The 14,016-nt window shown below is 46.5% G+C and overlaps 1 protein-coding gene across 1 annotated transcript; it reads right to left on the reverse strand.

The window, feature by feature from the left end:
• Positions 1-8,527: 8,527 nt before the first annotated feature.
• Positions 8,528-12,592, reverse strand: C1H11orf97 (chromosome 1 C11orf97 homolog). The gene is made up of 3 exons (XM_075721017.1): positions 12,292-12,592; positions 11,583-11,687; positions 8,528-8,667 (listed from the first exon to the last, which is right to left on the reverse strand). Exons 1-3 carry the CDS (start codon positions 12,590-12,592, stop codon positions 8,528-8,530), a joined length of 546 nt encoding a protein of 181 aa, XP_075577132.1.
• Between the last annotated feature and the right edge of the window lie 1,424 nt (positions 12,593-14,016).

Raw genomic sequence — 14,016 nt, forward strand, 5'->3', positions numbered from 1 at the left:
CAGGGCTTTCGAAGGCTGGGCAAGGGCGCAGCCGCTGCGGGGAGCGCCTTGGGCAGGGCAGGTGCCGCCCTTGGGGCTGGGCACACAGGTGCCCGCCACTGCCAGCCACGGCCAGTGCCTGGGGGGGCTGCGGGGATGTGCCCCCAGCCCCGCAGTGCTCACCAACCTTCCTCTTGCTGCCCCTGAGCTCCCTCGCCCCGTCTCCCACCCATCCCCGCGCCCCTGTGTCTCCTCTCCCCGCCGCCCCAGACGCCATCTCCCTCCCACCCAGCCCCACTGAGCCCCTTCTCTCCCTCCTCCTCCTCCTCCAGGCCATGGCTCTGGGAATCTCCCACGTCCTGATGGTGCTGAGCATCGTGCAATACACTCTGAGGGTGGGTGACCGGCCAGATGCGGCCACGCAAGACCTCCTGCGGCAGCGTGAGGAGCAGCTGAGCCAGGAGATGACTTGGCTCATGCAGGAGATGGAGCAGAGGAGCCAGGAGCCACGCGGGCTCGCCCAGGAAGGCGTGCTCCTCGCCGCCTGCCAGCACTGGTGGTTCTTGGCCTCTGCCGAAATGCTGCTGCTGCTCTTTGGGCTCTGCTGGCTCTCCAGGCAGAGGAGCACCGACTCACACGGCGGCGGGCACCAGGCAAGCTCCAGCAGGGAGGAGGGGGATGGCCACGAGGACAAACCACACCCTTATGACACTTGGGGTCAAGACGAGTCTGTGGCTAAGGTGGGGAGCTCCGCTGCGTCTGCCAAGCCCTTTGCAAGAAGGGCTTTCTGACGGGGCAGCATCCAGCCGTGGGAGCGGGCAGTGCCTACAGAGACCTGAGCGCCCACAACAAGGACAACATCATCGACCGCCTGCTGCTCGTGCCCCTGAGACCACCCGCATGGCACTTCTTCCACCAGCGCTGGGCACTGCGGGGGAGCTGCCCGTCAGACGCTCCTGCAGATACCCGTGTGGAGCGCCTGCCGGAGAACGGGCTGTGCTTCCTCCTCTACCCCACGGCGAGCTGAACAGAAGGCGGGCCCCTGCTTCCTTGCCGCCTCCGCACCTCTTCACCCTATGTAAAGATACCAGTAAATGTGCTTGTTTTAACAAATGCCGTGTCTGCGAGTGTCTGGGCAACACTTTGTTGGGGAACGTTACCCCTCAGCTCCACCTCCCCTCTGTAACAAAGAGGTGAAGTCGGTGCTCAAATTTACGCTTGCAGGGGCTGCACTCATGCTTCGATGTTTAGCACCGCCTTCTCTTCTCTTCTCTCTCTTCTCCTGGTGTTCTTGACATTGCCTCCTCCCCGCCTCCTTTCCCATGCCCCGGCCCACCTCTGTGCTTGCTTAGAAGGATGCCGCTGAAATCAGCTCCTCCGTCGCTGGGTCTCACTTTTTCTGGCGGCCTGGCATCCGGCTAACATCAACGCACCACAAGGCCTTACCGTTCTTTGCATCAGGGAAAGAGCACGGAGGGTACAAACGAAAGCAAGCCGCTTAGGAATGAGCATCGTACCAGTAGGCAAGGCTCTCTGAGCTTCAGGGGTGTGCTGAAAATTGAGAAGATGTCTCTTCATCCCCGCAATGAGAAGCAATGGGTTGTACGCTTACTAATCTACACAAAACGGCTTCTTAGAAGATTGTGTCATCTCTTGGGTGCACACTTCAACTACATATTAAGTACCTAGGTGTTATGTTACTGTATTCATTTTTGTGACTGAGGCATTGTCATCATTCTCCTCACATGTAAGGATGAAAAAGCCTCAGAAGAAGCATTCTACTGCCTGTTAAGACATAGCATGTATGTTAGCTTTTTGTATGATAATCATTTAAATGGTTGTATCATGTATTTAGAATAGTACATGTGCTTGTAGGCATGCTTGTATATTCTTAGATGAACTTCTGGTACATTTAAAATATGAGACCTTGAACGTGTGGGAGGAAATCAAACCCCATTGATTTATGATTAACACTGAAACACAGATAGCACTGAAATTCCTTAGTTTTCGCAGCGTATAATACAAAATACCTAGAAATAAATGCAAGGTAGATTGCATTTTAATAAAAGTAAATTTGCTGGGAATGGAATAAAGCAGCAAGAAGCTTAGAAACTAGGTACTGGATTTTAGCACATGACTCAAGAGCCGAGGAAAGCTCTGTTGCTTGAGAGAGCACGGACACAAGAGCATGTTGTATGGGTAAGTATCACGTGATCTACATCTGGTGTATCTATACTGTAATTTCCAATCAACTTATACACCCACACTTCTCAGTCCTGATTTTTCTCACTGTATCGTCAGATCCAATGACTGGCAGTTCCTCTGCCTTCTATTATTCCTCAGTCTTTATTATAAAATATTAACTGAGATGCAAATGGTCTTTGGCCCAGTGTTTGTGGCTGCTTTCACCACCACTCTTGGGTCTGCTTTCATCTCTCTCCAGAACTTATCCAAAGTACTTTGAGCTGGATGACTTTGCAGTGATTTGAACATCTTGGACCTTAGCTCCCAGAAGGCAGCACACTTCTCGTGACTCCCTGTCAAGCTGGCAGATGGATGCCTCATTGCCCCTTAACAGACAGTCACATTGAGTGAGAATACTGTTTTCAAAAGCAGTGACTCCTCTAGTGCCTCAGGTGCGATTTTCAGTGCCAATTTTTTTTTTTTTCATTCATTCAGAAGTCAAATGGAAACGCTGAAAAGTGTTGGCTTGGAGCCAACTAAGGGGTTACTTTCCCCCCCTTCTCACTGACATAAAAATAAAACCAAACTTTTAGTGTCAGAGAAGAGTTCCAGACAATCAAAAAACAAACATCCCATTTCATTCACAGGTAATTGTAAAAAAAGCAAAGGAAAACAAGGTCTAGCTTCACAAAGTTGCCACTGAAGCTCTTCCTTTTTAACAACATTCGGTGTGGTTTAGATACTTCCTTGGGATCTGGAGCCCCAGAAACAAATCCCATCTCCACCTCTTAGGATCACACCTTACGAAAGATGTGAATCATCAGAGTTAGCACTGGGAATAAGGAACTCTTCAATTCTGATTTTAAATTATTGTCAGGAATGCAGGTTTGTGAATCCTGCTGATTATGTCAATTTACTATGAATGAGTGACTTTACACAGTTTGATTTAGTAACAGTTAGAATTTACTTGTAGCAAATCGCAGAATTTGATTGTAATATTTTTAATAGCACTCAATCATCAATGATTAATAAAGTGATTAGACAAAATTGATCAAAACAGTGACAGTTACAGATTCGAAGATGGCAAGGTTCACTCTATTACTACATGGAAGTGCATAAAGGAAAATTAAATTACACTGAGTTAGAATGATTCATAAAGGGATTGCATATGCAGGGGATAAGAAGGACCCTCCTGTTGAGTCACGAGGTTCAGAATAGACCCCCTTGCTTTCTAAACTCCTTCTCAGAGAGGAGTCTAGGTGTGGCTGGGCCCACTCTTAGTCTCAGACTTGGTCAACGGGTTATAAGAATAATGCTGTAAGAATTGTCCTGGTTTCGGCTGGGATAGAGTTAATTTTCTTCCTAGCAGCAGGCATAGTGCTGTGGTTTGGATTCAGTAGGAGAAGAATGTTGATAACACACTGATGTTTTTAGTTGTTGCTAAGTACTGCTTATGCTAGTCAAGGACTTTTCAGCTTCCCATGCTCTGCCAGGTGCACAAGAAACTGGGAGGGGGCACAGCCAGAAGAGTTGATCCAAACTGCCCAAAGGGCTATTCCATACCATATGATGTCATGCTCAGTATAGAAACTGCGGGGGGTTGGCCGTGGGGCAGCAATCGCTGCTCGGGAACTGTCTGGGTATCGGTCAGCGGGTGGTGAGCAATTGCATTGTGCATCACTTGCTTTGTATATTGTTATTATTATTATCATTATTATATTGTTATTATTATCATTACTATTTTACTTTATTTCAATTATTAAACTGTTCTTATCTCAACCCAGGAGTGTTTCTCACTCTTACTCCTCCGATTCTCTCCCCCATCCCATCGGGGCAGGGGGAGTGAGCGAGCGGCTGCGTGGTGCTTAGTTGCGGGCTGGGGCTAAACCATGACAGAATAATGCAGCAGTATAAGACTCCCTTTGAAATTAAATCATACATCTACAGACTACTTAAACTGATTCACACATGCATACACATGAACATGAATGCATATGTACAAATGGTATACCTGTTAAAAATTCCCCTTGAGTTTAGCGAAATACTCGTGTCTAATGTCTTGGCATTTCCCAACGGGCAAGGGCTGAGCCTCGAGGAGTGAAGAATTTCAGCCCAGGCTCCCTTGTCGATCTTCAGCACAATGGAGTTCTGGTTGCAGCAGACTTGTGGAGTCTGCTAGTTTTTGCTGACTCTGAGAGGCGTTTCGATCAGAGGGAGATGCTGGTTCAGCCTGCGGCAGTCCAGGAGAGCTCAAAGGGCCTCACTTAGGACTGCTGTTTATAGGATTGGGAGATGATTGACTTTAATCACCAGTAAATTTCCACCTGAGCCACAGTTTAGATCAGTAGTTGCTGGAATTCCAGCAACGATGATACCACTCGTTTTCAAGGCTGTCAGGGGTAGCTGTTTTTTCTTGCTCCCCTCCTTAGCCATAATACCAAGATTTTGATAAGGACAGGGCTGCTCTCTGCTTCAGCCATGTAGGAGTTTATAGTACAATTAAGGGGCACTTAACTGACTAACTCGCTACACAAAAGCGGCGGCCTGGAATTCCTGAGATCGTAAAGCCGTTGAAGAGAAAGAGGAATGGCGGGGGGGGGGGGGGGGGGGGGGGGGGGGGGATGCACCACCACAATTATCCATCAGTCCTAGTTAATTTTTTTCACTGTACAATGCAATTCCCTCCTTTAAAAACACAGTACACAGTAACACTTGTTTATCCCACAAATGTGCTGGAGGGATGTCTGGGAAGAATTCTGGCAATGAAAACTGTACGGTTACCCTAAGTGCTAAGTATTATTAATTTGAAAAAGAATGTGCTACGGTTATTCTAGAAATACGGCAAAGACTGATCATTAAGTTAGATTGTTAAACAAGAAGACAGGAAATATCATCACACCTATCAACCTGTTCCACCACCTCCTCACTTGATCACGGGTTGTCATCTCCCTCCCCTCTCACTCCTACTTATAGTTCTCCTCCCCAGGCTGGCCAGGCAAATGATCACTACTATGTATTTGTTGTGCTATCACAGCACTTAGGAAACAATCATGGATCCTTCTGGATAAGGTACAAACACAGCTTTTGCCCCACTCGTTGAGGTGACTCTCATCTCTTCCTAGCTGTTCTTAATCCTCGAAGAGGGGATGCATCCCATAGTCATAAAAGGTAACTCCCCATTTTCAGCACCAGCTGTGCAAACAATAGTTGACCGACAGGATCCATCCATTGCTCCAGCCCTACCCCCTCACCAGGAGGACTGAGGAGAAACCACCTGGGCACCTCTGTCTTTGACTCGCCCTACAGCAATGTAGTCATGCTTGATACGCTCTAGGTCTCCCCTGGCAGTATTGTTGGTGACCATGTAGGAAAGCAGCAGGGAGTAGAAGTCTGAGGCCCAGACAAGACTCAGCATGCTTTCCACACCATCCCAGATCTCAGCCCCCAACAAACCTCCCCAAACAGCACGCAGGGGCAGCAAATGGGAGCATCCATCTCCCTCAGCAGGGAGTCTCCAACTAGTATCACTCTTCACTTCCTCCTGCATGGTTCAGGCTCCGCCAGCTCAGGTGCTTTGCTGGAGAGAGCTTCCAGCCTCTCGTCTGCTACCAGAGCACGGAAGCTGTTCTGTAGCTGCAAATGTACTCCTGTTTCTGGTACCTCCTCCAATCATCCATGACCTATTGAAGCTATCTTTTGTTCTGGTTTTATGCAGTACCTAGAAGGATCCACACTTGTTTCCTGAGTGGTGTGATAATACAAAACAAACTAATGATCATTTGGTTTTACCTCACTGTAGTAATGGTTAAGAGTGAGAGTTAAGTGACGGGTTATTTCAGGTTCCATGCTGCCTCTGTGGTTCTCTGACACTATGACAACTCTTACATATATAGAGACATATGCAGAGAGGCTTATTTATGTTAAACTTTTCTTAAATCAGGCTAGACATGGAATCACAAACTCCTGGCTTCTGAACTGCTCAGTTTAATGAATGGACTCAACCTAAGGCATTTTAAGGCATCTCTTCAACTACATTACAATCTGCTGCTAGAACTTAGAATCACTTTGCCACAGAGAAGCCTATGAAAATGTAAAGTTTCACAATAGCACGTTTTTGTCAGCAAGAACATTTTGTAATCTTTGGATTGTGACATCATTCATCACTGGCTGAAGCACGGATCAGATTTGGCTACTACAACATCAGATTAAAAAGCAGCATGAAGATATGAATAAACCAGCAACAAACAAAGAGGAAATAGCTCCCTATCCAAGCAGAACTTTCTTCAAGATCTTAGAAATACAGATCTACATTTCCAAAGGCAGCTAGTCATTTTGATGTTTGATTTGACACACCAAAACAGGCTCAGGTCTTCACAGCACTAAAGTTCAGCAATCTGTAAAAAAACAAGATCCGCTCTAAGAATGGATGAGACAACCACACAGCAAGCCCCCCAAAACCACTAGTCACTTCTAGGGAAAGGCAGTAAAAGGGAGAAGCAAAAATAAATGCATTAACTTCAATAAATTCAGCAACATGGGTATATGTTTTTTTTTCTTTTTCTCTCTTCTACTTATTTCTCCTACATCTTTTCCCTTCATTTCTTACAGTTCCTATCTCTGCACTGCTGAGCTGTGTTCTCCTCTCTCCAGTTCCCTTCAGGAATTCCCAACCTTCTGTTCTATGTCTCATTCCCCTTGTCGGTGCTTCTTCCTTTTCCTTTTCCTAGTGCCTCTCCCTCTCGCACTAAACACAGTAGGCTCACCTTCTCTCTAGAAACCCCTCTTCTTTTTTGTCCATTTCCATAGCCTGTACCTACTCCATCTCCTGATTCGTGTACTACCACCTCATTTCTTCCCCAGATCCTTACACAGAAGAGGGTGTGTGAATGGAAGTGGTTTGGTAAGTATCAGAGCTGAAATCAGATTGCTTCCAGTTTTTTTCCTGTCTTGTATCTTTTCTGCCACCCCTTCTGTCATGATACCTGCCTATCCTGCTGCAAAACAGGCAGTATAGCTAGTGAGGAGAATGCCACTTGTCTCTAGCAGCAGTCCCTGGGAATGAAGGTACATCTAAATTCCCCAAAGAAAACCAACAGATCCCATAAATTTCAGCACCTAAATCAATTTGAATAAACTGCTTTGTTTTAAAGCTGTTCTTTCTTCACAGATCTTAACAGGAAAAGGAGGAGATCAGGATCTTTGAAAACTCTGTGTGCCTTCACTAGAAGCCTCAGGTACATGAGTTCAGCAAAGATCTCCAAATGAGACATTCTTTGGTTGTATTTTCTATGGCATGCCCCAGAGCACCAGCTGACCATTGCAGGCAAATGCTAAAATGCCTGAAATGATACCTAGATCAATCTCTTTTCAGGAGGTATGTTCAAGGAGGGCTTTTCCAAACATATGAATTTGTTAAGGTTATATGTTAGGAAAGGCAAGTAAGGTACATTATGTAACACAAAACCAACGCTCACCACCTATCAGTAGAAAACAAGTGATTATTCCACACATTTACAAAAAGTTTCAGAATGTGAAATAAGGTGCCTCAACACAGCAGCCCTAAACAGGTTTCTCATGCAAAGATTTCAAGTCTGTTGGCTACTTACTAAAGGAAGAGGTGGGTTAGCTCTGCAGAAAGATGCCCAGAGGTGACTGCTATAAGAACATTCATAGAACCATAGAATGCTTTGGGCTGGAAGAGACCTTTAGAGGTCATCTAGCCCAACCCCCCTGCAGTAAGCAAGGACAGCTTTAACCAGATCAGGTTGCTCAGAGCCCCATCCAACCTCACCTTGAAGGTTTCCAGGGATGGGGCCTCCACCACCTCTCTGGGCAACCTGTTCCAGTGCTTCACCACCCTCATTGTAAAAAATTTCTTCCTTATGTCTAGTCTAAATCTATTCTTCTTTAGTTTAAATCCATTATTCCTTGTCCTGTCACAACAGGCCTTGCTAAAAAGATTCTCCCCATCCTTCCTATAGGCCCCCTTTAAGTACTGGAAGGCTGCACTAAGGTCTCCCCGCAGCCTTCTCTTCTCCAGGCTGAACAACCCCAACTCTCTCAGCCTGTCCTCGTAGGAGAGGTGCTCCAGCCCTCAGATCATTTTTGTGGCCCTCCTCTGGACCCGCTCCAACAGGTCCATGTCCTTCTTGTGTTGAGGGCCCCAGAGCTGGACGCAGCACTGCAGGTGAGGTCTCACCAGAGCAGAGCAGAGGGGCAGAATCACCTCCCTCGACCTGCTGGCTGTGCTTCTTTTGATGCCTATGATTACCTATGTAATCTGCAGTCCTGTGAGATGTCTATGAATTATAAAATAATATTACCCTGCAATTTCAAGATGAGGTGTTATAGTGGAAGTTTATTATTATTGACTCTTACTTTTCATTCCTGCATGTCTTGAGTAGAATTGAGGCTGTAAAAGTGAACTGTTTCTGTTCTGTGACACTGGTTTCAGGCTTCCAATGGAGAAACTCTTTTTCACACTCCAGATTCCTTCCAGAGCCACTGTTAATAATTTGTCAAAATAATACCATTATAACTGATCACTTCAATTTGTTCTAGAATTAATGTAACTTTTAAAAGACAGTCCCTTTGGTCTATACAGAAATTAGAAGTCGTTAAGCAGAATACTGTAATCTTCCTCCATAGTTAATGAAAAGAGATTGACATCTTCAGAGAGCAATTCAGATTCCTAAAGGTATATGATGCTCTCTACTGTCTGTAGAACAGCTTAGGACTACTAGGCTCCTAACTTAAGCAGATGCAGCTGATGTATAACATATAAGAAGCAGCAGTAATACCATAGATGCATCCAGCACGATTTATTGGTCATACTGGAATACCAAATAACCCTCATAAAAAGGTAGCAGAACCGCGCCCGCCCCCCCCCCCCCCCCCCAAAAAACCCCAAACCAACAAAAAACCAAAACCAAACCAACAGCACCAAAACAAAACAAAAAAGCTCATTTATTTTGTTGGTTACAATTTCCTATCTAATTTATGCTAATTTAAGCTTACTAGTAATCTAAACTGTGTAAATCAGTAACCATCCAACCTGACAACTGTTTGTCAGAGCCCAGGCCACTTAGGGAACATCTCTAATTCTCCAGATGTATACAGATGAAAAAGGAACTCAGTACTTGCTGAATAATCCGTATACCAGCATTTGTTTGATCTTATACCTAGCATTGTCATGCTATGCATATAACATTATGCTATACATGCCATTTATATACTGAGCTTGTTATACATCCATATTATACATTCCTGTAAGGAATATTTTTGTAGTGTTTCTATATTATCTTCAGTACTTTAAGCCTTTGTAACATACAATTCATTGGGGGACTCCCCGGAAATCATGAGAACATATATGGTAGCATCCATTTGTATGACCAGACTGAAATCTTCCGGACAGTTTTGATCCATTGGTAGATGGATGCAGTGAAATATAATTGTGTTCAGCTCTTCGTAACATTAGACACATGAGCAGATTGAGCAGACCAACATTAACATCTGCAATTCAACTACTTGTCCAGAACCCCTTTACAGTCAACGGGAAAAGAACAGGCACTTTTAGAGCGTGACACATACAACGGTAGGTATCTAGGACAAATCAGAAGAATTGTGTTTCCAAGTGCCTTTTTCTCTCCATTTACTACAAACAGAGCCTACGTAAGTCATTCATTTGCAGGTGTGTGCTGTAATTGCCTAAGGAGCCTAATCACAGTAATGGAGTTACAGGTTCAAATGGTCTTTACATCTGACAGGTACATAAGTTAGGAGATGTAACCGGTATTGTTTTTGTCCGTGAATCCAACTGTTTTAAATTAATTTTGAGTGAGTTTAGTCTTGGGTCTCAATCCTACATAAGAGAAACCAGACTCTTCTTTTTTTCAAAATTTTCCAAATGTGGAAACAAAGGCAAAAATACCTTTATTACATTTGTGGAGGATGTAATGATTAGGAGATATAGTGGTGGTCTTATTCCAACAAAACGCAGCTTAATACAACCAAGGAATAGCTTTACTCTACAGAAGAGAATGTGGGGCTACAGAATGGGAACTGTGTATTGTGGAGCAAAAGCATCATAGATTTAGGAGTAACAGTTGACAAACAGTTCAAGGTCCTAGTGCTAATGTTATCTCTAAAATAAGTAGATGATTCTCTCTCTTTACAGGCTACTAGTGATACAAATATTGAAATACCATGATCAGATTTGGTATTCACATTTTAAAAGAGGAGGCAAAACAACTGGTGAGAGTACATACAGAGCCAAAACCAAATATATGTGTCTATACCTTCTCTGGAAGAAAATCCTGAATACTAAAAAAGGCACTATTATATATCCAAGAAAAGCAAGGAGATGAATCATGCAAATCCAAATTATTAATCAGGCTTTTTTTTTTTTTTAATACACCAACCACTAGAACAAACTAATGAGGGAAGCTGTGGAATAACCAGCTTTACTCAGTGGACTCTACAGAGAGGTACCTAATAAAATACAATGGCTTGGCTGATAAAGGCAGTAAGTAAGACCTTGTAGTCTACCAGGTGAGATGACTTATCCTTAAAGATTACAAGCTTCTGAAAATTAATTTTCTACAATTAGATTAACAGATCTTATGGCTGCAGGAGACCACCAGCATGATGTAAGTTTTGTCTTATATGGGTCATATGGCTTCAGGCTCATTCCTGCACCAAGGCTAGCAAAAGACCTTGGACCAGGGCTGATGGTTAAAGTGCTAAATATTTAAAGTCTGTATTAAAAATGGTGACTGTAAGTGATCTTTGCTAAATTGTTCCAGCGTTAACTTCTCCTTTTGTTAAAAACCACTAATTATTTCTACTCTGATCTTATTTTTACTGCCAGTTCTCAGAACTGTTAATAGTTACCTAGACTGAACACCTTGTTCCCTCTTAGGCTTCTATTTCCTGATTTACCTACTGTAATCAAGTCTCTCCATAACCTTTAAGCTGCCTAACCAGACTGACTTTCTAATTGCTTTCACTGTTTGCCTGTTCTTTATTTACCTTTATCATTCTTACCTCAACTCGTTCTTTTCAATGCCAACTTCAGTTTTGAACAGCAGAAGGGGACCAAGTATTCTATTAACTACAGCACTTCTTTCAAAGAAAAAGGTAATAAAACCTCCCTATTGCTTGGCATTTGTTTCTGTTTTATTAAACTGAGAGATCACATGGAATTATCCATGTTCTCTATGGTCCCATAATTTCAGACTTTTTTTTAAAAAAAAAAGCTATAAGGACTATATACAACTCTTGTGTTTCTAAATGTTTCCCAGGCTCTTAAATTAATGTTCTGGGCTTTTTTAAATAATAATTTTGCCACAGTTCCTCAAAACAATTTATATTTCATTTGCCCTGACAAACACTTGCCATTTGCTGATAAGGAGGATTACCTGCAGCTGGATGTTTAATGTGGCATGCTTCTTTCTGAAAATAAAGTTCTTCTTCAAGTATTTCTTTAACTCTCCTAGATGGCTCAACACATACAAATTTCTTCCCTGTTAGTAAAACATATTACAAAAGAACCAGTTAGTTTAAACCTCCTGAATGCTAACGTGCTTTGCCAAACGTAATGTCATTTTACGCTGCTCTGTCTTTAATGATTCACAAATACACGACAGCGTTCAGCCAGGCCCTGCTCCCCAGCGCGGAGCCGTTCCCCAGGACGGGACCGTGGCGGCGGCGCTGGGGGGCTGCAGCGCGGGGGTGGCTCTCGGTGCAGGAGCCGCGGCCTCCCCGGGGCACTCGAGGCGCCACGGCCACCGTTCCCGTGCGGAACACGGCGGGCAGGGCCGCGCACGGGGGCTCGCCAAGGAGATGTCCTCGTCAAAGAGATCTCCAAGGCGCTGAAGAGGGACCTGCACCTCATAGCGGCAGGGGCGTCGCTGCCCGCCGGGGCACTACCCACACCCCTGCCGTGGGGGTGCCGGGGGAGGCGAGGGGCCACCGAGCAAGGTGGCGGCGGGGGATCAGTGGGGAACGGCGGGGGGAAAGGCTGGGCTCCCCCGCGGCGGTGCCGGGGTGGGGAAGGGGAACGGAGGCCGCAACGGGCGGGACGGTGAGGCGGGCCCCGCCGCCGGGCCGGGGGACCGCCGCGCTCACAGGGCTGCCCGCCTCCCGCCGCCTCGCCGCGGACAGGGCTGCCCGCCTCCTCGGCCGCCACCGCCGGCTGCTCCCCGCTCGCCGCCTTCATGGCCGCCGCCGCCGCGCCCGGGCAGGGAGGAGCCGGGCGGGCCGGTTGCCACAGGAGCGGGGGCGGGCGGGGGCGGGCCGGCTCTGCCCCGCTGCCGGCAGGAGGGGGTGCGGCGGCGGCGGAGAGGCGGGCAAAGCAGCGGCCCGGCGCCCCGGCGGGGCGGGCCGCGGGGCAGAGCGGGGCGGTGCCGCCCTGCCCGCCGTCCGCCATGTTGGGGCTGCGCCTCGGCCGCGGCGCGCGTTCCTGAGGGGCGGAGCGCGGCTCCTCCCGCAGCCTTGTGCCGAGGGGGCGGGTCGGCTCCGACATTCCCAGCCGCGGCTGGCGTGTTTCACCCCTTCCACGGGCCGCGGCTAACAACGGCGGACCTGCGAGGCGGGGAGTGGCCAGTCGCCATCCCCAGGGCACGGCAGGCCGCGTCCACCTCACGCCCGCTCGGGGCACAGCGTGGGTGACGGCTGTGGCGGCCATTAACTGCGCTCAGAAGCGGGCGCGTACCCCACATTTTGTACCGCTGTGGGCTGTCGCCACAGGCCTGCCTTATGAAAGGGGTGCCTCGTCGTCCTCACCTGAGCCAGTGGCTGACTGATGGAAATAGAAGAGTCCAGTTTAACTGGATGGATGATTGTCGTGGTTGAGCCCCAGCCAGCAGCTCAGCACCACACAGCCGCTCGCTCACTCCCCCTGCCCCGATGGGATGGGGGAGAGAATCGGAGGAGTAGGAGTGAGAAACACTCCTGGGTTGAGATAAGAACAGTTTAATAATTGAAATAAAATAAAGTAAAATAATAATAACAATATTATAATAATAGTAATAACAATATACAAAGCAAGTGATGCACAATGCAATTGCTCACCACCCGACGACCGATACCCAGACAGTTCCCGAGCAGCGATCGCTGCTCCCCGGCCAACCCCCCCCAGTTTCTATACTGAGCATGACACCACATGGTATGGAATAGCCCTTTGGGCAGTTTGGATCAACTCTTCTGGCTGTGCCCCCTCCCAGTTTCTTGTGCACCTGGCAGAGCATGGGAAGCTGAAAAGTCCTTGACTGGCATAAGCAGTACTCAGCAACAACTAAAAACATCAGCGTGTTATCAACATTCTTCTCCTACTAAATCCAAACCACAGCACTATGCCTGCTGCTAGGAAGAAAATTAACTCTATCCCAGCCGAAACCAGGACAATGATGTAGATGTACTAATGCTCAAAAGTACTAGCTTGGTTTTAATAACGCTTGAGATGCTGTTCATAGGACCGAAGTAGACTTGACTCTCCTTGTTTCGCCACTGTTAAAAAGTTTTGAGAAAGAAGAGCAGCTGGCAATTACAGTAGTCAACAGATAATGCTGCCAGCGGGCACACAGGGAAGCTGTCCTGCTCGCCTGGCCAGAAGCTTTGCCCTGTGGTAGCTTCCTTGAAATCAAGACTTTGCATAGAGTAATGAGAATTTATAATATACAAACCAAGTCTAGTTACACAAATGCATGACATAATCCATTTCTGTATTTTTCCTTGATGCATTTCAAGGTGTATTCATCTTCCACAGATGTCCTGAAACCAAACTTTCAAAATAATAAGCATTAAACATCATCTTGTACCATTCATTGTTCAGAGGCAGTTCTCTCTTTTTTT

The sequence above is a fragment of the Pelecanus crispus genome, chromosome 1 (genome assembly GCF_030463565.1).
Source record: "Pelecanus crispus isolate bPelCri1 chromosome 1, bPelCri1.pri, whole genome shotgun sequence".
NCBI lineage: Eukaryota > Metazoa > Chordata > Aves > Pelecaniformes > Pelecanidae > Pelecanus > Pelecanus crispus.

What these genes read in the sequence shown, in the direction of transcription:
- C1H11orf97 (XM_075721017.1), bottom strand. Translation starts at nt 12,592, where the DNA reads ATGGCGGACGGCGGGCAGGGCGGCACCGCCCCGCTCTGCCCCGCGGCC. An exon ending in GGCGGGAGGCGGGCAGCCCT is followed by an intron (nt 11,688 to 12,291) that starts GTGAGCGCGGCG and finishes TTTTACTAACAG; the next exon opens with GGAAGAAATTTGTATGTGTT. An exon ending in CATTAAACATCCAGCTGCAG is followed by an intron (nt 8,668 to 11,582) that starts GTAATCCTCCTT and finishes AATTATTAACAG; the next exon opens with TGGCTCTGGAAGGAATCTGG.